The sequence below is a fragment of the Tinamus guttatus genome, unplaced genomic scaffold (genome assembly GCF_059628265.1).
Source record: "Tinamus guttatus ecotype Peru unplaced genomic scaffold, ASM5962826v1 Tinamus_guttatus_pri_ptg000203l, whole genome shotgun sequence".
Taxonomy (NCBI): domain Eukaryota; kingdom Metazoa; phylum Chordata; class Aves; order Tinamiformes; family Tinamidae; genus Tinamus; species Tinamus guttatus.
Window position 1 is genome coordinate 2,204,319 of NW_028288737.1, and position 27,476 is coordinate 2,231,794.

At 39.1% G+C, this 27,476-nt stretch overlaps 1 protein-coding gene across 1 annotated transcript in view; it reads right to left on the reverse strand.

Moving 5' to 3' along the window:
- The window catches only part of PTPRM (protein tyrosine phosphatase receptor type M), a 423,056-nt gene that overhangs the window by 233,287 nt on the left and 162,293 nt on the right, over window positions 1–27,476 (reverse strand). Inside the window, exon 7 of the mRNA XM_088524079.1 lies at window positions 19,530–19,823. Within this exon, the coding sequence (XP_088380205.1) occupies window positions 19,530–19,823 (294 nt within the window). The remainder of the gene's footprint in view (window positions 1–19,529; window positions 19,824–27,476) is intronic.

Consider the following 27,476-nt stretch of genomic DNA (forward strand, 5'->3'; position numbering starts at 1 on the left):
TAGAAATGTATTAGCTGAAAAGTGAGTAACCCAAGGGAGTAAGTGCGAAATAAATATTTATTGCTGCCTGCTTCACCTGCAACTTCTTCCTACTATGTATGTTCTACAGTATCACACACATCCTTTGAACTTTTACCTCTATTAAAATAGAGCCTAAATTAACCTAAATTATACAGCTACTCATGGTAGCAGCAGCTGAATTTTATACGGTATACAAATACTGCTTAAGGATAAGGCTACTTCTAAAAATTTGCTTCATTCTTTAGCTTGGACAGTGACTTATTGGTTAATGGAGTTTGGGCTTTGAAGAGGGAAAAAAAAAAAAAAAAAAAAAAAAAAAGGAGTAGGTTATCATGTATTTACCCTACCTCAATTCCTGGGATTGGGTTGCACCTTTGCAGCGTGTGAACTCTAGGGGTTCTCCTTGCACACAACAACCTAAAGCCTTTCAGAACAGATTGGATATTCCGTCAAAAATGACTGTATCCTTAATTAGAAAAGTTCTTTCAGGGACATATCTTACATAGTTTGGAAGGACTTGGCTGTACAAGTTTGTAGCAAAGCAGAACAGAATATGTTAGCACTGCAAGAATGTGGATCTTCAAAATCACTCCCTAATACGTAAGGGGATTGTTCATGCGCCGAGCATTTTCAGGATCTGTTCCTCTGCTACAGAAATGCACCTCACAAAGCACAAACTTTGCAGAAGTGCATTTTCCAAAAGCTCACCTGTTTTTCCTACAAGGATTCTCCCGTTCTAAACACAATACATTACTAAATCTTTTATAGGTCATTTTTCCTCTTTTTTAAAATAAACATTCACAATAAGTTACCAAATATTCCTTACTGGTATCTGGAAGAAAGATATATTACACTTTATCTTTGAAAACATTGAGTTCTACATTTAGTTTAAAACTGGATACATAAAGCACTCCACCCTGTAAACATGGTTTTCTTCTATGCATAACACAACAGTGACACGATAAAACAACATTTTGTAGGGACCAAACTGCACAAAAAATAACCAAGAAGCTTCACAGTTAAAACAGCTGAACGCGTGCGGCTAACGGCACCGGAGGGCAGCCCTGGGTACGGCCACCCCAGCTTGTGCCCCATGAGGTTGTGCCCCCTGGATGTGCTGCAGCGAAAGGGCAGCCAGCGCCACGGCACAGGCTGGCCCAAGACGCCAAGCGCTGCTTAGTCGCAGGATTAAAAATGGGGCAGAGGAGCTTCAGCCCAAGCCACGCTCGACAGGCATGCATCTTGTAGGAGCACACCGACCTGGTCTGGGCTAACACAAATCCTAGCTACGCCTTTTATTTCCCTATTTCCCCTTACTCCGTAGCCCTCCCATTCCTTTAATCACCCCCGAATGCTCAGTTTCCTTGCTGTTGGTCAAATGTCTATGTGGTTTAAGTGGAGGTTGCAGCGAAGAGGGAGTGGGGAGGAAGAGAAAAAGGAAAAAGTCTACAGTTTTTCACTGCATTAAGAAATGAGAAATGTGGAGACACATCGGTACTGCTTCTGTGCACCGAATTCAGCCCAGGGCTGAACTATCCTCTGGAGATCGTAAGTAAGAAAGCAACAATCATGCGCACTCATAAGATTTCATATTCACAGAGCGTTACCACCTGACTCCATCTGGATGACAATGTGTGCCCTAAACCCTTTGCTCAGCACAGAGGAACCCCCAGCACCAACGTTTCCCATTGGAGAAGCCTGGGGCTCCTCCAGTTACTCGTGCACCACCCTCAGCAGGGACGTCAAGGGGCCTCCAGCGCTGCCTCGCGCTGGCTGCAGCGAGTGCCACGAGCACGAGTGGCACCTCTGCTCAGACACGGGCTGCTTTATGGAGGTGGCAAGCCAAGGACATGGGCAGAAAACCAACTGAACTGAATGCTGCACGCAAGCAGGTGACTGAATCCTCACGCCTTTCCCTTCCCACTCCCCGTTATTTGAACCTTTCGAAGCTCAGCATCCAATTTATGAACACAGTAAAAGTACACATAAAGTGTTATAAGCGTATCTCAAAGATTGATTTGGAAATTGAGGTAAAACCATAAGAGAAATGAACTGTATAAACACTGCATGGAGTCACCAGCCATTGCTCTGGGGAACAGCAATTAAAACCAAAGTGGCAGTGAAATCATCTCTATGCCAACAAGGCTACACAAGAAAGACTGGTTAACACACCCGAGGCAAGGCAGCCCCTTTGGGTCCCGTTAGAGACCAGGGCTGGATTGTCCCTCATCCACGCTGACGCTAATTGCCCTGATGACTGGGGGGCTCCTCTAGGTAAGGGGATGATGCCTCAAGACCCGGACTTCTTGCCCGCAGGCTAGTACAGCCAGTTCAGCATTAACCACACACAGGAATAAAATGATAGGAAAGGACCACGCGGCATGAAGCTTTCAGAGACCTAATGGTTAAAAGAAAATCATGTACTGATAATAGTAATAAGAACAATCAAATAAAAACATGGAAAAAATATGAAAAATAAGATCTATAGTCATCAACACTTTATACAAATTATTAAGGTGAATTTCACACGCTGTAATTAGTTTCTACATCATTAGTGCTATGTGTTTTGGAACCACACTTAACTACAGGTATCATTAAAGTTAAGGAATTGTTTCTTTTATGAGGAAAGAAACATTTCAGCTCAACAAACCACGGACTAGCAATCAGGGGAAAAATACCTAACAGCTGAATTTAATCATATGTTCTTTCAGTCTTAACAAATGAACTTCAGAAAAGTTCAGTACCAATTCAGTAATATCAGTCCAAGCTGTGGAAAATATTCTTGCGGTTAAGATGAATTTGGATGAAACATTTTAGATGTTTCTGTAGCTGGAGTTACCCTTTTCACATGCCAAGCTTTCCCTTGATTAAAGTAAGCCCTCAGAGAAAGCTAATATGCTTTTTTCCAACCACTCTCCTCTTCCCAGTTTTGTTTGCTGTTTGTATGAACGTAACATTTGTAACGGAATGTTGATTTTCTGACACAAAATATTTTGACTTACAGATTGTTAAAGCGGTGGAACATATTTCTTTTTTTGTTTTGTTTTGTTCTTTATCTAGTAATGGCTTTCCAAGAAATAGCTACATTCCCTGTAATTGTATCTTGACAGCAGATCTGTAGACAAGTCACCATTTATGCTGTAATTCACAACATTTAAGATTCACTAGTGCTGTTCTCACCTGATGGTGATCTAGTTACTTATTACAACACAGTCTTGTGCTATAAAAAGTCACTGTATTAATTTGCGAAATTCTTCCACAAAAGGATAAGGGATCACTCCCAAATTTCCAAAAAATATTTCAATCCATGATGTAAGAGAAATTTCACTATAAATCTGCATGGTAAGAGGATTTATATAGGCTGAAAATCTTTCTTATCATCCCCTTTTAGAAATAATATTTTCCCCATTTCTTCTTAAAAGACAAGCCCCTAAAATAACTTTCAGTACCTGAACTCTCTCAAAATTTGACTTTCAAAAGCAGCTCATAAGACTGAATGAAAGTGGTTTGGGAAAATTAAAGGCCTTCAACTAAATATCTTGGCTTGTTTTCTTCTAATGAAATAAATGGTTTAAAAATGGCTTCTTTCCAATGCTTCCTTCTAATGAAACAAATGGCTAAAGTTTGCTCTGGAGATTCGGTTATCTGCATGAAGATGTTTAGCTCTGCATTTCTCAAAAAGCTGTGGAATTGGTGGAAAATTACAGGAAAGCAGACACACTGCCTGGAGTCCTGCAGGAAGCCACTACTCCTCCTGCTATTTTCCTGCAAAAGTATCAGTTGAATCTTAGATTAAGAACCATTTCCTAAAAGATTTCCCATTTGTAGGGACCCTTTTCACTCATTTAACACTCTTATGTTACAAGATGACGAGGCCGTGACTTCTTCTGGCTAACTTCCAGACTGTGAAGCTTATTATTTTTGGAGTGTGCTCTGAATTGCAGAGTGCTTGCGTTTGCCAATGGACCTTCCTTGTACACACGGTCATACAGGGTTTTGGTCAACTAGAATATTATTAATTGAATCTCAGCTACTCCTTTGCAACGGGGAGCATTTCCATATTGAAGCCCACACAGCTGGAGCAGGTGCGTGTTTAACGCAGGCCACTTCACAGTATCTCTGTGAGGAAAAACGTCTAAGTCTGAATAATCTGAAACCCGACGTAGCTCTCAAAATTTGTGTGAAAATAGAGCTTTCATTTTTCTAAATCTAATTTCTGAGAGCACAGCGCTGTATCTTTCGGTGTTTATCTAAATCCCTGGAGGAGTCAGTGCCCTGCTCCAGATGAGATTGCTTTTGTCTAGATTTATTGCAAATCAATGTGTGCTGAGTTCACAATTCACTCTGGTTATATTCTAAATGACTTTGCTCTTGGGTGATGGCTCGATGAAAGTGTCATCCAGCTAAAGAAAAAAGTTCACCACCACAAGTTTCAGACGCTTTACAAATCTCTGGGATTACAGAGAAGCCAAATGGCACATATGCCTCAACTGCAGATGGTCCTTTAATGCTGAAACCATAGGTTAAAAAAATCTTCCCTAGTTTGGAAAAAAAAAAAATCAAAGAAAATGTCAAGAGTTTCTTGGATAAAATTCAACTCTGAAGATGCTCTTTATTTTACCAGGGAGATTAACTAGATGGTGCAGGACACTCACATTTCTTTGATTCCTTTGACTGCATTCCTTTTGGGATTCCTGTGATCCATGTCACAGCGCAATTCTGCTGGAAGCACCGAGGAGGGCCTAAACTATCTGCATTTCCTACACAGGGCAGGAGAGGAGGAGCTTCTCCTCCTCCAATTGTGAACTTCCCCTTTGGAGACTTCAGCAGAATTTGGTCAACCAAGCACAACAGCCCATAACTGAAAAGGAGTCACTTGGCTAAAGCTTCACTGATGTTTCACAGCTAAAACTAAGGAGGAATGTAGGTATTCATTGAACAATCCATAAGATCTCAACAAAAGATTTGAGTATCTGAGGGCTGGGAAATTTTTGTGGTCATTGCTAAACCAAACCTATGCTATCCTGTGAAAACTCAAAGTTTTGAAAACATAACTTTCATATTTCTACATAAGAAGAATTACAATTTAGGTGCAAAGTTGATTCGAAGTGCTCTCCTAAACAGCGATGGTTGAAAAGCAGTTCTCGGAATCAGAAACTATATGTGCACCAGGAGATGAAGTAAGCAGTCACAAGAGGAAAGGAAGTGAAGAACAGGCAGCACAGAGGGATTTTTAAAAAATAATGCATCTCAGATTTGGATCTACCAAACCTAGTACATACTCTAGTAAGGAAGGTGGAGGACTGGCATACATATATTTTTCTTTTTCATTCGGTCCCCTGCAGCCTGCTAAAAAGCCTTCTGCTGTCTTTCTCATCTTATTTGGAGGGTCCATTGTCAAAATCATAACTTTGTTCTTCCAGCTGTTTTCTATGTATAAACTAAGCCACAGGTTTCAGAGAGCAAAACATCATGAGAACATAAAGCAGCAATTCATCTTAGTATATGTAATGCAATTTCTAATTATTTTCGCTAGCGGTGATAGGCTGCAATGGCTTTTGGCTAGCAATGGTGTAGCTGTATTGGGTAGAGAAACTCTATCCTGAAAACATTTTATTGTTTGAAAAAAATGGGGAGTCACTACATATGCATTACATGTACTTTCAGGAATATAACTGAAACTGCTTTCTAAATCTGACCAAAAGAAGCCTAGGACTGATATGTCAATAGCTTGGGCTTGTCTGTACACAATTTACAGCGGCAGAAATCTTTATCCTATCTTTATACCAGAATATTTTATTTTTGCCACTGAAGTGCCTTGTGGGTACTTACGAAGATGCAGGAAGTTGGTCTCCCTGGGAGCAGTCTGTGGCGAGGGAAGAGCTTACGTAGAGAATGAGAACGCTTGGTTTGGATCCTGCACAGAATCTCCCTCTTGCAAAGCCTGTCCGAGCAGGTGGATGACAGCAGAAATGACTGAGGAGAATCGCTGAGCAGCACAAGCAGGGCTTCTAGTAGCACATGTGCAATCGGAGGGAAGTTCTCAAATAGTTCTCCCATATCTTGGAAAATAAGCTATGGGAGCAAAATCTGTTGTTTTCATATGGACTAAGCTCTCTAATGGACCGCAGTATTTACTCACACTATGCATAACAACTCTGAAGAGAAGTCAGTGTGAAGTTTATTACAAGAATATCAGCAAAACCTTTCCATTTAAGTTTGATTGTGTAAGCCAAAATTAGGCTAGTCTTGCTGGTTTATTTACTTTCTCCAAAATAAAATTACTTGAAATAACAGCATGATGCTAGCACAATTATACAGTGTAATCAGATTATTTATTAGCACCTTGAAAACAAACATTTCCACTTTGCTTCTCTAATTACTCCCGATAAATGTCTTACACTTGCCTCAGAATTTATTTTTCAGCAATACATTATTATTAGTTAAAAAAAATCCAACGTTGTTTGAATTACTGCTTAATCAACTGTGCTTTCCAGGACTACGCCTACAAAACCTATTGTGCAACACAGCCTAGACGAGAAAAGCTGCCCAAAACCGGCATCAAACATGATGACTACACTGTGAAAGTTAACGAGATGGAGGAAAGAGATTTTCTCCAAGGACACGAGCAAAAGAAAATGCTAGAAATCAGCAAAAACGCAGGCCCAAGTTGGAATGAGTTAGCAAGCAGCAGCCAAAGCAAAACTTTAACTTTTGCCAGAGCAAAAGCTCCAGGGTCTCCTGATCCCCATCCAGAAAGATGCTACCTGACCTGAGCAGACTCTCTCCGGAGGAGACTGCACACTGAAACCCGCCCCCCTTTCCCACACACCAGAAGCAGCTTTTTTCCCTGTCTGCTTCTCCGTATGAAAAGCCAGGAGAAGGCTGTTGGAAAGGCAGCTCCGGGAGTCATAAGCTGGGAGCAGCTCCGGCGGCCTGGCCTGCACCAGCTCCCACATCTAGCCAGGGGCTGCCTCGGCCACAGCCATCCGCAGCCGCAGCACGTTGCAGCTCCTGGCTTTTATTCGGGGCAAAAAAAAAGCGAGTCTGGCCAAAATCTAACAGCATGGCAACTCTGGCAAGGTTTTCCCCCAGCCCCACAGGAATGTTAGCAATTCCTGGAAACTTAAACCCCAAAATTGGCAAAAAAAGATTTTTCTTCATATCTTCACACCCTCTGCTTTTACTGCACACTGTTGACTTTTGCCACTTTTTAAGTGGTGCTTTAGCAACACATAAGTGTTCAAATGAAGCTGATGTGAATTCATGGTAAATCTGACACTGTCCAAGGCAAGTGGCATCACATTAACTCTTTTTAAATAGAGTATCATCTAAGTAGTTTATATTCTTTCACACTGAATACCAAAGAGAATCAAAGATTTTCATTGATACTTTAACTGATAGATGTTAAGCAGTTAATTTTAGCCTGGCATCATCAAAGTAAAGCAAATAAATATCTATGAGAATTAATTGTGTAACCTTAACACTGACCTTTTGCATGGTTAGTACAAGCAAGTATGGGCCTATAGCCACCCATGCATATTGCATAGAGTTAAGTTTTCATATAAATTTCTTTAGCAGCCTGCCTTGTCAACTGTTTACATTACTCTGCCAAATATCAACTATTTATACTGAAATGACTCTTTCTGCAGGCTCAAAAACAGCAAATACAGCAAACACTTCAACTTTTTTTTTTTTCTGAGAATGAGGTTAAGATAATTCTATCCATTCTTAAATGATTTTTAGCAATCATTTCGTAGCCCCATCATCCTTTCTGAGCTTGAAAAGATCTTGTATAGAAAATTCAGAAGAAAAAATCCTTTAACCACGTTCATAAAAACAAACTCAGGTTTATGAAACTATAAACTTGAGAAATGAATATGCCACCACTTTTGTATGGTCCAAAGACTTCGTAAGGTTTTGCTCCAGCCAGTTCTGTACCTGTATTAGATGTATCCCCAAATGAGTGCGGCCCTGCTGTGTCAGCTTGTCACATCAACCAGGGATTACACTAGAAACGTTACAGGAGATGGGGCAAACCTCCCAAGGCCAGGCCCCTTGGGGCTTGTCCATAGAAGAAAACAGCTCCAGCCTCTATACTTGAACAGAAACCTCCTATCACACCCGCTAGATGACTGGATAGCTGTAAAGCTCCAAACGCAGAATAAAATCTTAAGATGTTTTCTATAGGCAAACAGCACAGCTGTAACCATCAAGGCATAAATAAGCTTGTAAAGCTTAGAGCCTGCAGTCTGATCTAAAAGGAGGGAATATATAAGCCAGCTTCAAAAAGCTGCAGCAATGTGGAGGAAGCAGCTAAGCACGTAGCACCAGGAGCAATGCAGAACAGGACTTCTGTGATGAACGTTACGATACTAGTGTTGACCGCTTTCATAAGCAGTGGTCCAGAAGTCAAAAGACTAACAGTAAAATGGAAATATACACAGAAGTAAATTATCATCTTGAATTTTAGGAGACAGTTTTTGAAAACCATCATTATAGGAAAAAGAACAAGTGGGTTGTTTTATGTTCTCAGTGCAACACCGTACATTTACACAAACTGCTTAGCAGAGATTATGTCACTGTAATATAGAATAAAATAAATTAGCTTTGGAAAATTCATACTAAACTGTTCTGTGGTGCTAAAGGAGAAGAAATATTTTAATTGTTACAGATTAACATGTAAGGCCAAACACATCTTGACTTAGTACTGAGTTTCCTGGGAATGTGAGAATCTCGTTTTGAGAATAATGGCAGGTACACTTTTTCCTTATTTAATAACCAGACGGTGTAATTAGAGGGCTTTGTGGATGATGGGTAGACTTGTGCAATAATTAACAAAGGTAGCAGAAAAACACACAAAATATTTTCTTTAAACATGGAGCTTAAATGAGTAGGTTGAACGCGTGAAAGGGTCACCTGACGCAGGCACGTGAGCGGACTCAGTGATCCCGAACGTTGCCTGGTTGTTCCCACCTGCCGCTGGCAGGGAGCGGAACGGAGCTGTGCAGCTGCCTCTGAGAAACTGGCAACGCCGCTTCTGGTGTGAAACGACAACCTTTGCTGGAGCTCCCTGTGAATGGCTGTGCAGGAACGAGCAGGGCAGCCTCTCGTATTTTCACTCTTTCCCCTTCAGACCCCATATAATGGCTATTATTTATCCATGACAAGGCCTCTGATATAAGGAGATCCTGCAGGTTGCCTCGCCAACTCATGAGGTAAAACTTCTCCAGCAAGGGCAGTTCAACACCTTCTACATAGTAACATGTCCATCACTACAGCTTCATCCCATCCAACCAGTTATTTCCAATTCAACCTTCTCCACACTGTTCTAGGCCCGGTGGTTACAGAATTGTATTACACCAACACACTGGTATTACAGAATTTCATTTTTTTTTGCATATTCTTGATGATTAGAAGCCTTAATGTGCGTGTCTGGCCTTTTCCTACACTCTTCTCCACATACAAACCACAATGACTTGGTTCACTAAGTACACGACACCTCATAACTAGCAACACAAAACAGCAAAATGAAAACTGCTCTGCATTCACTGGTTGTTCATCCCACAGTAGGTGGGGGGTTGTCCCCCACCTACTTCTTCAGTCATTTAAAATATTCAGCTGCATTTTCTGTAATTCTGTGATCTTTTATAGAAAATGTTGGTAAAGCACGAAAATTTGAAGTTCCAGTACTTGAAAACATAAGGCCATCTCAGTTAATAATTGGAAAATCTGAAAATTGAAAGATATTATCACTTCTTGTATTAGAAAGTACACTGTTCAGAGAGAAAATAGACCAGAACCTTGACAAGATACTGTTATAGAGACCCTACTTCTCGGTGAATAGTCTTGGATTTTGACTGAGACAAAGTTAATGCCCAGAAAGAAAAAAAGACAGGGAAGTCCTATTTGTATTATGTTAAGTTACTGCAACACATGATTGAACGAGCAGAATTTTTCATCTACTTTTACAAAAAAATCAAATAAATAATGAAAGAATTTGTAGTTTCTTTTTAAACAACTAACAATGCAATGCTATTTGGTGGTGAAAGGTTCTTTGACAAAAGAAATGCTTTCATTGATTATCCTGAATTATAAATTATAGCTCTCTAATTCTTCCTCTTATATAAATGAATACTCTTCACAATCTAGTTTTACATGTCAGGAAAAAAAAATGGAACTTTTATAATGGAAATTTAATTATAGTACAGTTTTTGCCAGTTGTCATTCCAAAGTCATCTATAATTATGCTCAGGTCATTAAAAGTTATTTTTTGTCATTTACTTGGCCAAACATGCCAGTTAAACATTGGGTCATGCTCTTAAATTCAACACCAGGCAACAGTAATTAAATAAATTATTGAATAGCTTATATATTTTTTTATAACTAATTGCAAACAAAGCATCTGTGAAAACAGTCAAAACAAAGGGCAATTGACAGATAGTTTGATTTCTATTTCCAAAGTATATGAAATTTTATAAATTAAAAGACACTTCTGGGTGCCAAGATCCAATATTTTTCATAGCCTTTTTGCATAATGTGCATTTTCCCCTACTAAAAGAAGAATACTGACTTTGGTCAGTCAAGAATAATTAATTAATGGATGAAAGTGAACTTTCCCCTTCCAAAAAGAAAACCTGTTGTTGTTTTTTTCTTTACAAGGAATTGGATCAGGCTAAACATAATCAAAAAAGCATGAACTAAATGCACAGATAGATTTTAATATCTTCAAAACAATAAAAATGATGCTTAAATGATGGTAGACATTAAAAGGCATCTAAATGCTGCCATCAGAATTATAAATTTGCAAACACAGTTGTTACAAGTATTTTGTATGAGACTTCTTATAGATATCACTCTAGAAAAGATCATCCAACGGATGAAAGCATATGAATACTGGAATGCAGGACTCCTAAATCATAACTTTATTGGCAGTCTTATCTAAATCTGCTCTTTTAATATAGTAGTTCATTTTTTATGCTATATGCTGAATTTCCCAAGTTCATTTCTTATTTCCTTTCAGTTAAGCAACATTGTGCTTGCTCAAAACTGCTAAGTCAAGTGTTTTAATTGCATTGGGCTCAATTTATTTATCCATGTCGGTATGCAACAGTGGAAGAGAAAAGAGAGCAACTTCCCTCCATTAAATTGATGTTACCTGTAGAAGAGCCTGGAAGAGCCCTCATTTCCAAAGGGATACTCCTCCAAGCCAGCAATAACTAAATGCATTTCCAAACAGAACTACTCTTTGAAAGCTAACACAGAACAGCTGTAAAAATGGATGTCTGGCATGCTTTGAACTGTCTCACTTTCATTTTTTTCTGTAATTTTACACAGAAATGTGATGCACATTTGCTGGCTAAAAGAGGTCATTAGCCTCTAGGACAGAACTGTGCACTTTTAGAACATTTGATCTGTTAGTGTTTTAGGCCGGCAGCCAGATGAGAAAGAGTTTTTCCTCTGGAGTCAGGATATTTCTTCATCAGATTCTTCCCTGATTTCAGATCTCAGACTGTATCTCTAGTGCGAAGCCTAGACTCTAAAGTTGCAATTGTAGTTTATGACAAGAAGCAAAAGAGCTGGATTCCCAGGTATTTCTAAACGTGCTTTCTGTAGCTTAGGCCGAATTCTGTGTACAACCATCTGCCTTTGTAACACAGGCAGCACTGCAAAGCAGAGCACCTGAGACTGTGTTTCTTTGAAGAAGGGTAGCATTAACTCACCACTCAGTCTGCAAACTTTTGGATTTACTTTTTTTATATTATTATTATTATTTTTATCTAAAGAGGAAATTAAAGGGTTCTCAGCTTAAACTGCTCAGTGCTTTTGTGTAATTTCTAGATGCTTCACGCGTGACAGATGTTCCTCAGAATTGTGCACTACATGTTTTTACAACTGACCAAAGCTGCAAGGCAAGAGAGCACACGGTCTGAAACCCCAAACGGAAAGGATGAGTGTTGCAATACAAAAAGAATAGGACGTCTGTCTGTTCCTCCAACTGCACCATTTAATATCCTTTAAAATCGCTGGTGAATTTTCTACCAAAGAGCTTGTTTCAGATCTAACCAAATTTCACACAGATCTGCCAGAGTTGATTTTCAGATAGGTGGAGAACAAGGAAAATAGGACTGCTGTCATAAAGTGGAGAGAATCAGAAGGCAGATCCTTCGGAAATTAGACTGCCATTGCCTATGGGATAACTTATTTTCCTGGCTGCTAATACAGATGAGCTCTCTAGACCACTCTTTCTTTTTTTAATGAAACTTGTTCTTGATGATAAATATAGTAGAGAGGCAAAGGCTCCATAGTAAAACTCAATGAAGCTTAGTAAGTAAATATCCTAAGATATTCACAAGGCCTGGCTATTTGAACTTCCTTCTAAATAAACCCTGTGTTTACTTCTTTATATAGTCACTTGATTGTTAAACAGCATTTAAATGAGAGTGCCTTTTCTCTTTATTACAATCCCTATGAACAGTGGGCCTAGCATGAAGTCACTCTCTTTTGCTTAGGTCTCAAAGCCTAAATCCTCTTTGGTTACCAGGGATATGCTTCCATTCATATATGCATTACATATATGCATATATACACATTCATAACACTCTTAGGCCTATGTATATTTTTATATATATTTTTTAGATATAAATTGAAGAAGCAAATATAGTTAGGCCACTTCAAATGTATAAAATTTTAGTCACAATTCGTTCTGGTTCTGCAGAAGACCTTCTCCACTAAGATGAAAAGTTATCTCTTCCTTGTTCATTTGCTAATATTTTTGCCGAAAAAAAGCACTATTAATAAATAAATAAAGTTTGCATGTAGCTGGAATACGGACTGGCATCTCTTCCTTGTATAGTGACTAGGATGTGAAAGGATGTGAAAATTTCCCTCAAAAGAGGGGAAAAAGTGCTCAGCATACAGGTGCTAACTGAAAGTTCAAGGCGCTTGCAGAACTCCCCAGGGAAGCCTTCTAGCCCCAAATCATCAGAGTAGGCCTACTCTGAGTTTCGGATCACTTTTGAGTACAAATCCACTTATTTAAATCTGCAGTAACTTGCACTAATAACATAACTTAAAAGAGGGGCCCAAAGTACAATTCATATTCAATTTCTTTAGAGTAGAATAAAATTAATATCAATATATTGGTATACATTATAATATATAATAAAGAATATCAATATACTGGGACAAATACACCTAATTTACCCCTTCTATTAAAGGCGTTTACATATAGATCTTTCTTTAAGCCAGTACCCTGCCAACTTACTCTTTCTTTTACTCAGTATTCAGAAATTCTTCTTGAATCAAAGTTGGATGAATTCATCTTTGAGAGTGTTTCTCTGAGCTTATCCCTATAATTAAAAAAAGATTGCAACAAATCTGGAGATGGAGCTGTGTCATAGGAGAAATTATATTATCTCCTTTTTTTCTCAAGGGTCATTATGTTTCTACACATTCGCTCTACTTGGCAGACGAGGAATTAATAATTTTGCCCCGCAGGTTTCCTGTGAGATGGTGCAGGTTCATTTGTCTCAAAGAGCAGGTTAATTTCTTCCTTCGCAAATGTTTTGAAATGAGAATCTAATAAAGTGAAGAACCAAGCCTCATTTTATAAGACTGCTTTTCACATGATGAAAGACCATCCTACCCAACACTTCTTTTTACAAAAATGTAGTTCCCATTGCTATTAAAGCAGATATAATTGTCACAAAAGAAATCTAAGTGCTTTTCCACATTGTAATGAATAGCTCCTTGAAACATACTGATCTAAGTATCAGATTGCAAACTCCATGTCCTAATAGCCATCAAAGTTTGTCTACATTTCATAAGTATACATGCATGTGTATACTACTTATGTATGTCTGAAAGAGAAGACCAAGAATGCAAAGACTCTCCTGTCCTCTCCCTGTAAATACAGCTGCTCTGCACATGATGGGGGGAGGAAAACGTTCTGTTCCTCCACTAAGAGAACTGGACCTTATTGGACATTATTTTTGGTTACACTGGCCATTAACTTTGGTTACAACAGAACCCAAAACATGTATTTGGAGACTGGTGAAGATAGAGAACTGCAGGGATCACTAATTACTACATGACACCAGCTGGTTTAGTGCCTCATGCTACAGCATGTGCTTGTGTGCACAGTGGGAAGCTTCACTCAACAGTGAACCTGAGACCTCCCCAGTGAAGGAAAGGCACACCTGGCATGCAAGAGCAGATAACCCATTAGGGTTTTCTTATTTTATTTTGTTTTGTTTTGTTTTGCTTTGCTTTCCAAAAGATACGGAAACATTTGTGGTTCCCTCATATTGGCAACCACTTATGTGGTTAGGAAGTTGCAGAGCAGGAGCCTTTGACTATGACACACGGTCTCTCCACCATGCTGACCCTCAGTGCCCAAGCAGCCTTGGGGAAAGACAGACATACAGTGTTTGTGTTTCGTGACACAACCCACTTTGTAAGCTGGGATATATTTTCCAGCCCAGGAGAATTTAATTGCTGTCATGGTGGCAGCTGCTTTTCTCTGAATCCACTGCAGTCAAACAGAGAGAGTGCTGAATGGAAGGATATTTTCTTTTAGAGTTTGGAGTTCTTCCTCTCTTTTTGACCCATGGCTGCCAAGGAAGAACTCTTCTAGTAGGCACAGCTGGACAGTATCTGTGTTTTTGATAGCGTCCCTTCCCAAAAAGGATGCATGACTTCGTATGCCTACTCCAATGGAAGTGATAACTGGTACAATGACATGGATATACACCCCACTAGACAACAACATTTTCTTGAAAAAATTTATCAGCGCATCTTCTGCACATCCAGAGGCTGCTACTCATCTGCTCCGCTGCACAGAATTCAGTGCTGCATTTTACTTCTTATAAGACAGTGGATGTAGATCGTAAAGGCATGTGGCGAATAGATGATACAGGAGCTACACTTTATTTCAGATTTCTGTTTAAACTGTAAACTGCTTCCACAATAAAAGAGTACATGAAATGGGAGTTCAGTGCCAGGAGTTCAGCACAGAGTTCCTGCAGTCTGTTTCCTGCTAACGTTTACTATAGCCTCAGTTTTGCAAGGGTGACTTTAGCAATAGCACTGACCTTTGCCGTGGAAGGCAAAGCAGAGCAGAGCCTGCAGCCCCTTCCTCGAGGTGCTGGCGTTGGTGCCCCAAGGGCAAGCTCTGAAACAACTCAGCTGCATAACCTGGGCTCCAACTTCTGGGAGAATTGCTAAATTGTGGGGAAGAACTGTTTAAAAATATCTGCAGCACAGCTCAGGTTCATATTTTCTCACAGCCACAAAACTAAGTGCTATTAAGACTTTATTATATGACAGGAAAAAGGGAAACCTTTCACAAGCAATCCCCACAGGTATAGCAAAAAGAAGGAAGAATTTAATTCCCAGTGATCCCTCTTTTCTTGAGACAAAACGGCTAAAACATTCAAAAGGCCTCCAAGGACACAGAAAGCTCATTCTCTGGCCCATTCCAGGCTTCTTGAGGAAAGAACTTGCCTTCCCTAACTGGAATATAGGATGGGCAAGGGCATGGAGATAAAAAAGTACCTCTGAGATTGAACACAGAAGAGAATGTGAACACTGACAGAGACACAATTGCAGAGGTAATGATAGAAGAAGATGGGAAGGAGACATGGGGAGGAAAAATGGGGGAAAACAGCAGCAAGGGCAATGGGTTACTTTGAATCTCACACATCAGGAGCTGCCGACTGCCCATCCTGGCCAGTGCTTCATGCCCTATGGCACGGAGTATTAGCTCCAGGTAGCTGCTACTCAGAATCATCTGCCTAAAGACCTCGTTGTCTATTTGACCTAATGCAGTGAAATTCTGCAAGTACTGCATAGACTGTAGGGGATTTCTGAATCAGGAGGATGGGGAGAACAAGAGAGTTTGAGGCTTTGCCTCCGTGTCAGGCTACAGCTTTCAACCAAGTGAATGTATGTTGTCTTTGTGAACACTGGATTCGCCTGCAGTTTGTGAACTGGCTACAGATCTTATACGTTGATCTTATACGCGTTATACCCCCTTGTTTACAGTGAAAAGAGGAAAACACACAAGTTGGGTAACATTCCCAAACAAAAGTAGCCTTGTCCCTCTTGTCCATGTCTATATTCCAACCATCTTCAGGATTTGGCATTAGGAGACGAAGTTAACTGAACAGATCAGCAATGGATTCGCAATGCCAAGGATGGACAGAAAGCAGGGAAGTAATTTGGACGTCTTGAAAAAGTTACCCAGCTGTAGCTAGAGTGAGCAAAAAGAGTAACCTTTGGGATGGGGTATTGGAAAGAGTCCAAGAGACTGTGACGAGCTTTCTAGCAGTAACAGAGAGCTTACAACCAACCTCCTGCAGCGATTTAAGAGCTACATTGAACTGGCAGTAGCAGCCTTCTTCACGATAAACTGAAGTGATGGGGCAGAAGAGATAGTAAAAGCAAGCAATGTTAATTAAAACACTCCTGTTTGTTACTTCCTTTTTTTTGTACTGGACATTTGTGAATTCTCTTCCTGGAAAATAATTGGTTAAATTGACATGGATTACTTTTGCAAACACTCCAGGGTGCTGTGAGTCCAACACCGAGCTAACATTTGCATTTCTTACATAACAGTGTCTGAGCTGTGAAGGATTCTGATCTACTACCCTTGAATAATTGTAATTGTGGGCCATTATTTTGAAATTTTCACTTAATAAACAAACAGGAGAGAGAATGTCCATCAGAGTAATCTGATACATACAGTATCATGGAAATGTTCTGTCACACATCCCCTGCCTCCATTTTTTTTTCTTAAATAGTAGCAGTGTTCTGGGCTCATATCACGATATGAGCCAGTTGCAGGGGGAGACAGAAGTGAACCCAGCAAGAGGTAACACAGATTCAAGCCCCTGAGGCAACCCGGGGTCCAGACCTTGGCACTAGGAAAACTTTCCTCTACGTCTGATTCAGATGGGGTTAACTACGATCAAAACCTGTTAACCCTCTCGGCTTTTCAAACGTGAACTCCACCTTCTGGGTTAAAACGAATACAGATTTGAATGTTATTCCTCAGCCTTACACTGAAAGCGCACTTACATTTCTATATTACATTTCATCAGAAGAAAGCAAAGCACTTCAAAAAGGATGTAGCAACTGCTCCACCGAGGGCAATGCCGCCAGGTCTGGAGAGATTTTTTTCTTCATTTCCTTTGCATTCTAATTATAGATGGTTTTATTTACTGAAGTTACAGATCGCACTTGTCTATTACAAGTCTCAGAAATCTCGTTTTGCTAAAATGAAAACATATTTCAGATGCTTTGGAGAACTATTAAGATTATCTAGCATACTGCTGCAAGTCTCCAAGTGCTTCACAAGGCCCCACGGGAACAGGCAAGCAGCTCACAATTACCACAGTAATTAAAAAGGTGCAATGACTCTTCTCTTAAAGACTCCTGTTTTATTAATTCTACGGTATGCTTTGGAGACCAGCATTATTTTCCTCCTACCCAACTTAATTATATTGTCATTAGTTTATCAGCATCTCCTTTTAACCCCTCAGGCCAGTTATTAGCATGCCACTTGCTAGTAGTTAACCAATAACCACTACACCTTCAAAGCAGTATCTCCTGCTATAAAAAAGTCAATTTGTGGAGACAGATTTAATATCGTCATTCAATTTAAATTTTTCAGTCAGCCATTACTTTCTGCATTTAATTTAAGAGGGTTACTGTTTAGCTTAATGAAAACACAAATAACACAGATATATTACAAGAGTTTACCAGGCAATAAAATACTTCCAGTGCACGGTGTTTTATGAGATTGAATGCATGCCTTAGTACTCCATAGTATCTACCACTGATACGCTTAGAAAGCATATGATGGTCTCAAATGAAATTAAATTTCCAAATTTCTCCCTCCAACCCCTTAGCTCAGAGAGGCTCTCTTAGACAGTATCTAAACTTGCTTTACCTAATCATGAGCGAGCAATGAAAATATGAGAAAAACTGGTTTAATTTTAATGTACCTGGAGTGATTTTGTATTAAATATATACAGCACCTTGTCTAGACAGATAATTTTTTATATTATTATGAAAGGCACGGTGACCTAGAAACCCTCCTGAAAGGAACTCTAATTAATTGTATGTCCTAATTTGACTAAGTTGAAGTTATTTTAGTCTGAAGAAAATCTTACAAATACTAAATACTTAGCTACTGTGTAGTGCCTTTTAGTATTTTCATTAAATCTTACTTTCTTCCTCTCCTTATGGGAACGAAAAAAACATGAAAAGAATAAAAAACTGTCAGTACTTATGTGAGCTTGCATCTTCAAAAAATAATGCTATAATCCTTCCTGTAATATATTTCATTATATACTTGGCATTATACCAGTGAATTCAAAGCACTCTTTTGTCACTATTTGGTCACAAGATGGCTTTTTGAGAAGCTACTTACTTCCACATGTAATGGAAATATATAGTTACTTCCACTGAAATGGGTAAATATTTTTGGTACTGTTAAAAGGACTAAAAATACAGACTATTTCTTTAAAACTATTAGGATCAATAAGCTAATATAAGATGTTAACTTCATCTCCTGTGACTGGAAATGACACTATGACCTGTCTTCCACCAAATTCATGGAAGCCGAAAGAAGATTCAAAACACTGCAGAAAAACAGTAATGACCAAAACCCAGGTCTATTTTTCCAGCCACCAAACCCCTAATTAATATCACTGATACTTCTCCTGAAGACGACTGTGTGATTGTTTTTGTGTAATAGGTCTGCTTTGTATCTCTGTACGGGGAGAGGTCAGGACTATTATTTATAACATCACAAAATGGAAGCCAAGCTCTTCATACAGCACCATGAAAAACACCCGAACTCAGTTAATGAACAGACACGCTGTCAGTCACTCAGGAAAGCAGACTTCACCTTATCTGCTAATTGAGGCATAACAGTAAATACTTTTGCTCTTACAGAGAATCTCTTTCTACTTTATCTAAAGATTTAATATGCTTGACATTGAAAATAGGAAAAAAAAAAAAAAGAACAACATATCCAAAACAAGTAAAACTCCTGTCAAGCTTGAAGCTCTAAAGTCTAACCGGAGGAAAAAGGAAAAAAAAAGACAAGGAAAAAATAACAACAAAAAGAACGGACAAACCAATCTGCCCCTAAACCTACATTGACAAAAGGAGCTGTAGCAAAACGGAGAGATTTTAGAGGAACGTGGTGGAGCTGAGAGCAAAACTTGTTGAGCCACCCAGCACTCCACACAGTCACTTTCAGGCAGGAACAGGTACGATGTGATCCTCAGCCTGCTGTGGCCCCAAGGTTGGTTACAAGGTCATCGTAGTTGGTGAATGTTAACAACGTACCTCAGAAGCAATACTTAGAAGCCCTTGGTCTTAATGTTTGCAACCTGATAGTTTAGGGTAGATAGTAACAGCTGTTAGTGAAACAACCCATTTTCAACTCTAGAAGGATGTCAGCAACTTTCTGATCGCTTGCTAGCACTCACCAGCACACTTTGTTCTTGTTTTAAGAGCTGGGCCAGGAGATCCTGTCCCTCCTTCCCCTGGTCTGGTGAGCAGGACGCTGATTTCGTACTCAGTATCCGGGTCCAGGTGCCCGATCTTGTAGCTCGTCGAGTCCACAGGCTGGATGTCGTACCAGCTCCCGCTCGACGTCCGGTACTCGACCTCCCGCTGAATAATGGGCCCGTCGCCGTTGATGGAATTGGCGTTCAACTGGATCCACAAGTACGTGGCGCCAACTGAGGACAGCTGAGGTGGAGCAATGGGAACGGGTGGCTCTAAAGCAAAACAAGTTACAAGAAGTAGCCATGTTTAGTTATACTGCTATTCCTTTCTGCTTCTAAAATATTAACATAAGCAATGAGTGTCATGCTATGTTAGAGTGGAAGACTACGTAGAAGAAATGACCATAGAAAGAAATTGCCACTACAGTGAGCAAAATTTTAAAACCACATTATTATGAGATGGACATCTCATCTTTTAAATTGCACTACTGAAGTAATTTGCAGACCATCTTTTTCTCACAGAAAAATAACACTTTTTTTTTCTTCCCCTGCTCATTATCCATAAAATTAGCCCGTTGATGTTCCCTCAAACCACACATTGATGTTCCCATCACATCAGCCTACAATTCACCTACCCATTGGTTAAATATACTCAAGTAGAACGAAGTCATGCCACTGGAGTAAAGCAGGTTTGGACACAATATTTTTAACATATTTATCAGCAAACATTGCAAACACTTTCTTAATGCTACAGGTAGTACTTGGTGGAAGTAGAACATTTGTCTTCCCTCAGCTGTAGGTCCAGATTTATCCTATTCTTCTGCTAACTATTTCCCAAAGCGTCAAGACACACATGGGCAAACAGAAAGCTGAATGGATATATTTCCTGTTTTTCTCAAAAACTTTAAAGTCAGAGCTAAACCAAGGACGGTGAACGAAGGAAGCACAGGGGAGAAAGGACCTCTGGGATTAGATGTTCAATATTTTCTGAAAAACAGCAGTTTTGACAAGCACATGATTATTCTACATACGTTGCCTTTCTGATATTATTTAAAGAAAAAAGGGGTGAGTACTTAACTCGCAAAGCATGAAATGCATTGAAGACCACAGCTGAAGATGAGCTATGCCTCAGACCAGCGCTAAGTTTCTAATTAATACTGTGCACTTTTGTGAAGGCTTAAATCTGAGTGACCTGTCAGCAACTGCTGAAATGTGACACCCCAGAAGAGTAGATATAGGCAACGGGATTATCCATTTTTCTCTTAAGAGAACCAATTCACTACCATCACAAAGAACGTGATACCATTGGCAACCAGAAGTCATGGATCCATAAGTCTCCAAAGATTTCATCTCATTATTACTGTTCAGAGTTGACATAAAACCAGCTTAAATACAGCGGCAATTTCTAGCACATATAGAAAAGAGCAGCACTGCATACATTTTCAAATCACTATGGATATTGCTGCTATATGTCAGCAACAATACATGGCCAACTGATGTCCTCTTTTGGTAAGGCTGCAGTTTTATGTATAGCTCCTGAAGCATACAAACTACAGCTTCATACAGTGACAGCATGTCTTGAAGCAGCTCTGACTTGACTCAAAATGATTTAGCCTCAGTTGAAATTGTTAGGCTGCTTTGTGGACCAAGACATGAAATGGACCTTTTATAGAGCATCCTAAGGCATTTATTTAGCCATGCTGGAAGAACAGCTAATTACTTTCAAGTTTCAAATGTTAGTAGAGGCTGTTGAAGTGCCATTCAAAATGCAAACTCAGGACTTAGGTCACAGAGGTTAGTGGTTACACCAATTCATTCCAAGTATTACGAGCACTTGAAATGGACAGTGTTTTATTGTCTTTTTATTCTTTCAGGCGTATTTTTCATTCCTCTGTGGCCAAAGTGCAAAAGGTTAATTCAAGCTGCGTGACTTTAGCAAAGGCTGCATATACTGCAATTTCACACAAGAAATATAGGTTAATGCTAAAAGTACTCTTCTCGCTTCTCCATTAAAAACAGTTTTAGTGGCAGCCACTGGAGTAGTCTCCAATAAATACCACGCAAATGTTTCCTAATTAACACTTTTATGTAAATGTCACAATAGATCTGTGACTCTATAGTTATGCATATTCAAACAAGGATCTATTTTAAACAAATGCAAAAACAAAATTGTACTAGTGGTTGTTCAGGATGATGATAGGAAGTTTAAAAGGGAGATCTTTCTTGCTGACCCTGAAACAGAACTAAACAAAACTATTTAGTACTGTAAACCCCTTAAAGTCTGGATTTTAAAATAGAATATTAACGTAACTTGAAAAAAAAAAGACAGTGAGTTCATCCATAAATTCAAAATTAATAGTTTACAGATTTAATGCACAGGTGACCTCTTCTGTAATTCTGCGACTAACGGGGATGGGCAGAGTCCCTTATGGAAAAGTGACGTGACACCTGAATCAGCAGCTCCTCGTTTACATTGTTTTGTGCTTTAAACTATACAGAATTTCCAAGCATTTTCTGCAAGACCCCAGTACCTTTACGTTTTGCAGTTAAATTTTCACATTTTAATAGGGAGTGGGAAGGCATCACACAGACATGCCAACTGAGATAATGTAAGTCTCTGAGATTTAACTGAGTTATAAACCAGAGAAAAATAGACATTTCTTGTCTGCTTGGAGATCAGAACAGCTTCCTTGAAAAATGAAAAAACCCACTTTAAGGGTAGCAATAACATTTTTTTCTGAGTTGATAAATTTGGAGAATAGGTAGGGGTCATGCCACATTGAGGAAAATAGTATTTCTCCTGCAAACTATTTTTTTTTTTAATTAAGCAGTGACTGTTAGGAAGAGAATGCCAGGATAAGTAATACTGTTCAGTGCATCACGAGTAGATGAAGTAGTAAAAAGAAAACCAATCGTAGAATCTGCAGTGCTATGTCATCATTAACAACTTCTAATGTAATTATTATAAAACTAAATCAAGTATGATTTTATAGTCTTGAATTCAATTAAACATTTTAATTTAAGATTTTTTTTTCCCATATTTCCCTGCATTTTCATACAATATAAGCAAATGTTTCAATCCCTTTGGAAACAACGGATATCAGTGCCATTTTGCACCATTTATTTCTGGATAAAGGGCAAAAAATACTCCCTTAACAAAGAAAAACGATTAATTTGAAATAATACAATTATTCACAGACCAGCTTTTCAAAAAAAGTTTACCGAACATCTCACTGAGCCTCAGCTTCCACTCTCATCTCCTACATACCCGTGTATGAGCGTGCACATACAGAAGTGCACACATATATTTGTATACAGGATTCCGTCCCGCTTACTGCTTTCTTTGCTCTTCCTTGTTTTTAGTGCCTGCGTAGCCCTAGCTTGCAGAGACCTCTCCTCCTGCTGTGTTTGAGAACACCCCTCCCCTTGCCGTACCTCGCTGGCCAACAGCAGCAGTGTCCCCCGAGCCCGCAGCTTCCCACCCTCCTCCCTCTGCATGCGCAGGGGGCAGCTCGCGGCGCTGACGGGGCCTCCGGGAGCTCCGGAGCTAAAGGGCACTGCACGGGGAAGCTCCGGCTTCCCACCCCAGGGCCTGCATCCAGCACCGCGCGGCTCGGCCCGCACTGAAAGTCTCCTCGCTGGATCTACCCTTCACCTAGATTTTTGCAGGGATTTGAGAGATGCCCGTAGAACATAATGAATAGGAAAACAGAAATCTTCTTGACACAACTATTAATACCACAATTCCTGAAAAAAAACCCCCAAAACCTTATGTTACTTCTGCAAAGCCCAGGGGCCTCAGCACTTTCCTGCAATAAGTTTTCCAAGACGGCTGAACTATCTATCTCAAATGTTTTGTCTGAAAATTTCTCAGAAACCCTCAGGCTGAGGCAGGCCCCATTCTGGAAAATATCAGCCTGAACTCTGTTTGCCAAAATTATGAGAAAGTGAAAACAAGACTGTATAGTAGGAACTGTGAGGAAAATTTCTAAGTCCCATTAGCAACTCTGCTGTTGGAAAACAGGATGATAAGCATCCAGCACAAAAGACTAGTTGGACAGCAGAAGAAAATCATTCACCTGTGATATTTAATGAATGAGAACAACTGATGCTACAGATAAGCAGTTTTTATTATTTTCTTATTGTGTCTTGATCTCAAAATTATTTTGCCTTCTGGAATATATTATTTTTTCTAGAGGTCCAAAACAGACTTAGCTCTATTTGAAGCACTAAATCCTCCATTTGAAAAGAGGCAGAAATTCCTGCCCCCAACAGTGCAGATGGCTACATTTCGATGCCCCTACTTTAAAACCTAACCTTTTAACCCATTTGCCACCTAGCTTTACCTTGTTTCAACTCAATAAGCAGTCTCAACTCCGTAATAATCTGATGTCTGCTCAGACAGGCTCATGCCATTCTCCTCAATCTAATCTGTGCTCTATCTGTCCACTCTTAGAAAAATCCAACCCAGAGAGTGCACGTAGGAGTCTAATTAGCTTCACCAAATCCATTTAATCAATTCTACCCCACCGTTTTCCTTTGGCTCGATATTCACTTACTTTTGTGTCACCTATTAGATCCAAGGGGCTGTTTTGTACAACAAGGGGGTGATCTGACAGGTCCGACTTCACGTCTCCCATCGGACAAAGTGACATTTCAACACAAGCTTAGATGAGGAGACTGTGTAGTTTAAACGTGCACAATGACAAGGCCCTTGTCTTTTCAGCCTTTCCTATCAGATAAACAGCAGGCAAATTGAAAACCTCCCCTTCAGGATTTATTTAGAGCTGTCAATACTTTATTTCACCATCACCTGAAAGGCATAAAGATGGCACAAAGCACTTTTCAAAAAAGTCATTTTTTTTCCTTCATGTTTAGGGTCAGACTAATTGTTCAGTGACAGGTTTTTTGCTCATTAGCTAGACAATATTCATGTTTACAATTCTTTAATAAGATATCATGGGATTAACTGGCAGCTCTTTAATTGCTTTTTTTTTTTACATAGAGATTAAACCTTGTTACAATCATTCCTACATTCCCACTCAGGTAAAAAACAACAACAACAACAAAACCCCAAAACCAAACAAACACGAAAGCAGGAACACTTGGGAGGTTCTCATTTTACAACTCAAGATTTAACCCCTGCAATTTCAGGTTTGATTTGTAGCCCCTGACACTAATAGCCCTTTGACGGATTTCAAAAGATCTTGTAACTGATTTCCAGGACCACTGATCATCATCCCAGAGCAGCACTATAAACCATAAGGAGGTTTACATAAGAAAGTAAGTGGAATTAAGCAGAAATTAAGTAGAAATTTAGTTGCACAGAGTTGCGACTCATTTTATTGTGCAAACACCTACTTAAAAAGCAAAGATAAAAAAAAAATCCCAAATGGTATTTGCTTATTTGCAACCTCGGATTAGTAAACAGACTAAAGGGGAGTACAATAGACGTGAAGACCTTTCTTTTTCAACTGCTAAATGTGAGGTTTCACTCTCCTACCATCCGAGGAACGTAATTCAAGAGAAACTCCACTGAAGTCAGCTTAGTTACACCAGCATAAATGAGAAGCAAATTAGATTCATTGTTTCCAACATAGAAAGGGGAGTAATTACACTACTACTACTTCTATATATACACTATTATTAAGCCATCAGTAATTCCAAGTATACATAGCACTGCATACAGTATGGGTAAATGTACATTTTTCATGATTTATTGATGGTAATGGATTAAAGAAAGATATATCTCTACCAAAATCAATCCATTATCTTTGAAGCCCGTTAAATAACAGAGCAGAAAAGCTGCCAAGGAAATTAGGAAATACAATTTCTTAATTATATGCCATCAATAACAAAGTACAGTTACTAATTAGCCCCTAATGCTGCTATTTCAGTAGAGTCATCTAAGGTTTTACAGCATAATGTTTAAAACTGGTCTTTTTAGGTCAGAAGGAATGACCTGCTGGTGGTCTGGTAACAGCAGCAGCCCAGGCAATGGGGATTACCATAATTACTTTGCCACTCTACAAGGAGTTAATGGGATTACACCCCAAGGCTACCCACTTGCTCAGAGCACCTAGTGCATGTTTCCTCAGGAATCTGGGTAAGCATAAAGGCTTTAATGACAGGCTAAATAATTTTGTCTCCAGTTCTGCAAAATGAAAACTCAAATTTAAACACCTTAAATCAAACAAATTAGGAGGAAAACAAACAAACAAAAAACCTCCTTTGGCTTTCTGCATTTCCTGCACTGAGGCAGACAATTTTTCATCTTACTCTTACATTCACCTCCCTTTGTTCCTCTTGTTGAAAGATGCTTCATCATTCCTGCTGGGGCTCATCATCCACCTTTTCATTCTCTCTTAACTGAGTTCCATACATTTTCATTTTGGTGACCCTTCTATTTTTCTTTTCACGCTATCTTTCCTTGGGCTGCAATAACCTCAATTTTTCCACTATTCCTTATAATTATATTCTCATCATGTCTTATTTATTTGTTTCTTTCTTCATCTGTCCATTCAAACAGCTCATCTATGGTTTCATACAATAATTTGCTCTGTCATATTATCTTTGTACATTGGTTACCCACATCCTCCATCCTCTTGTCTTGTTTCCATCTAGTTTTTGCAAAACACATCAACTAAAACCATATTCTTGCTTCTGGAAGATGGTTCCTTCTGCTTTAAGTCTCCCTCTTGCATCTTCTACTGGTGACCTGGTATTCCCTAGTCTAATGCGTATCCCAAGCTTGGTCCTCTCTAACCAGCTAAAACAAAAAATCCTAAAGCTAAACTCATCTCACATGCAATATTCTAACCACATCACCAGATCTTTCCATTATTCTGTTTCTCAATTTCTTCTTAAACATACTCCATATTTAACTCAAAAAGCCATATTTAATTCAAAACTCCATATTTAATTCAAAAAGAACATTCTTACCTACACTCTGTCTGCTAACCTGCCTATAGCCATTCTCATTGTAAACTCTTTTGCTGTCTTTACTTTGCCTCACCTTTTTTTCACAGAAACCTTTTTTATGCCTTTTTTAAAAAAAAACTATATTTTCATCTGATTCTTTATGCACACCACTGTTCTTCCTGTGCTTCAAAGATCTCCTCCTTTAATGACAGTTTTGCTCTCACATCTTTCTATACTGATTTCAGGAACAAGGTTTATACTAGGTTTTGAAGTGTAACAGTTGTCCCATACCTCACTTATTCCATTTGAGTGAACAAAATCATAAACATCTAAGGTATTTAGGAAAAGCATCACATCTTTGAAAAAGTTTAGACAAATCCCATGTGGGTTTATAAACATTCACAATTATTACAGCATTTGTGAAGTACATGACTGACCAGCAAGTGAAGGCACATGACAATCATGTGGAGCTACGTAAAACATATCACAATGCTCTGTGGCACTGCCACATGCTACAGAATCTGCATTTTTCCTCTGAAATAATAAAAATAAAATTATGCTCCTCCACAGTATAAAAATAAGCACCAATAAAATGCAATTTATAATTGCATAAAATATACTTAATGCCTTAAAATTGTTTCAGCAAGCTTCTCCATAATAAAGAACATTTTTACATGCATTGCATTTATGCTTAAGTGTTTCCTGCAGTTTTCAGGAACTTCCACCATACATTGCAACATGTGCATTTTAAGTGTTCTCATTTACGACAAATAGTTCCTTCACATAAACATATTTCACACAAAAATATTTTTGAAATGCAATCTCCTCATAAAGGTAAAGAGCCAGTATTCTATTCATACCTTTAGAAAGAAATATGTCGTAAGTACACTTCAAAAACAAAGTTCTGAACAGTGCAATTTGGGGAAAAAAACAGTTAATTATCACAGGCTTCTTCTGTCATTCCCTTGTTACAGCTGCACAGACTCTTGAGATTTACCTAAGTAG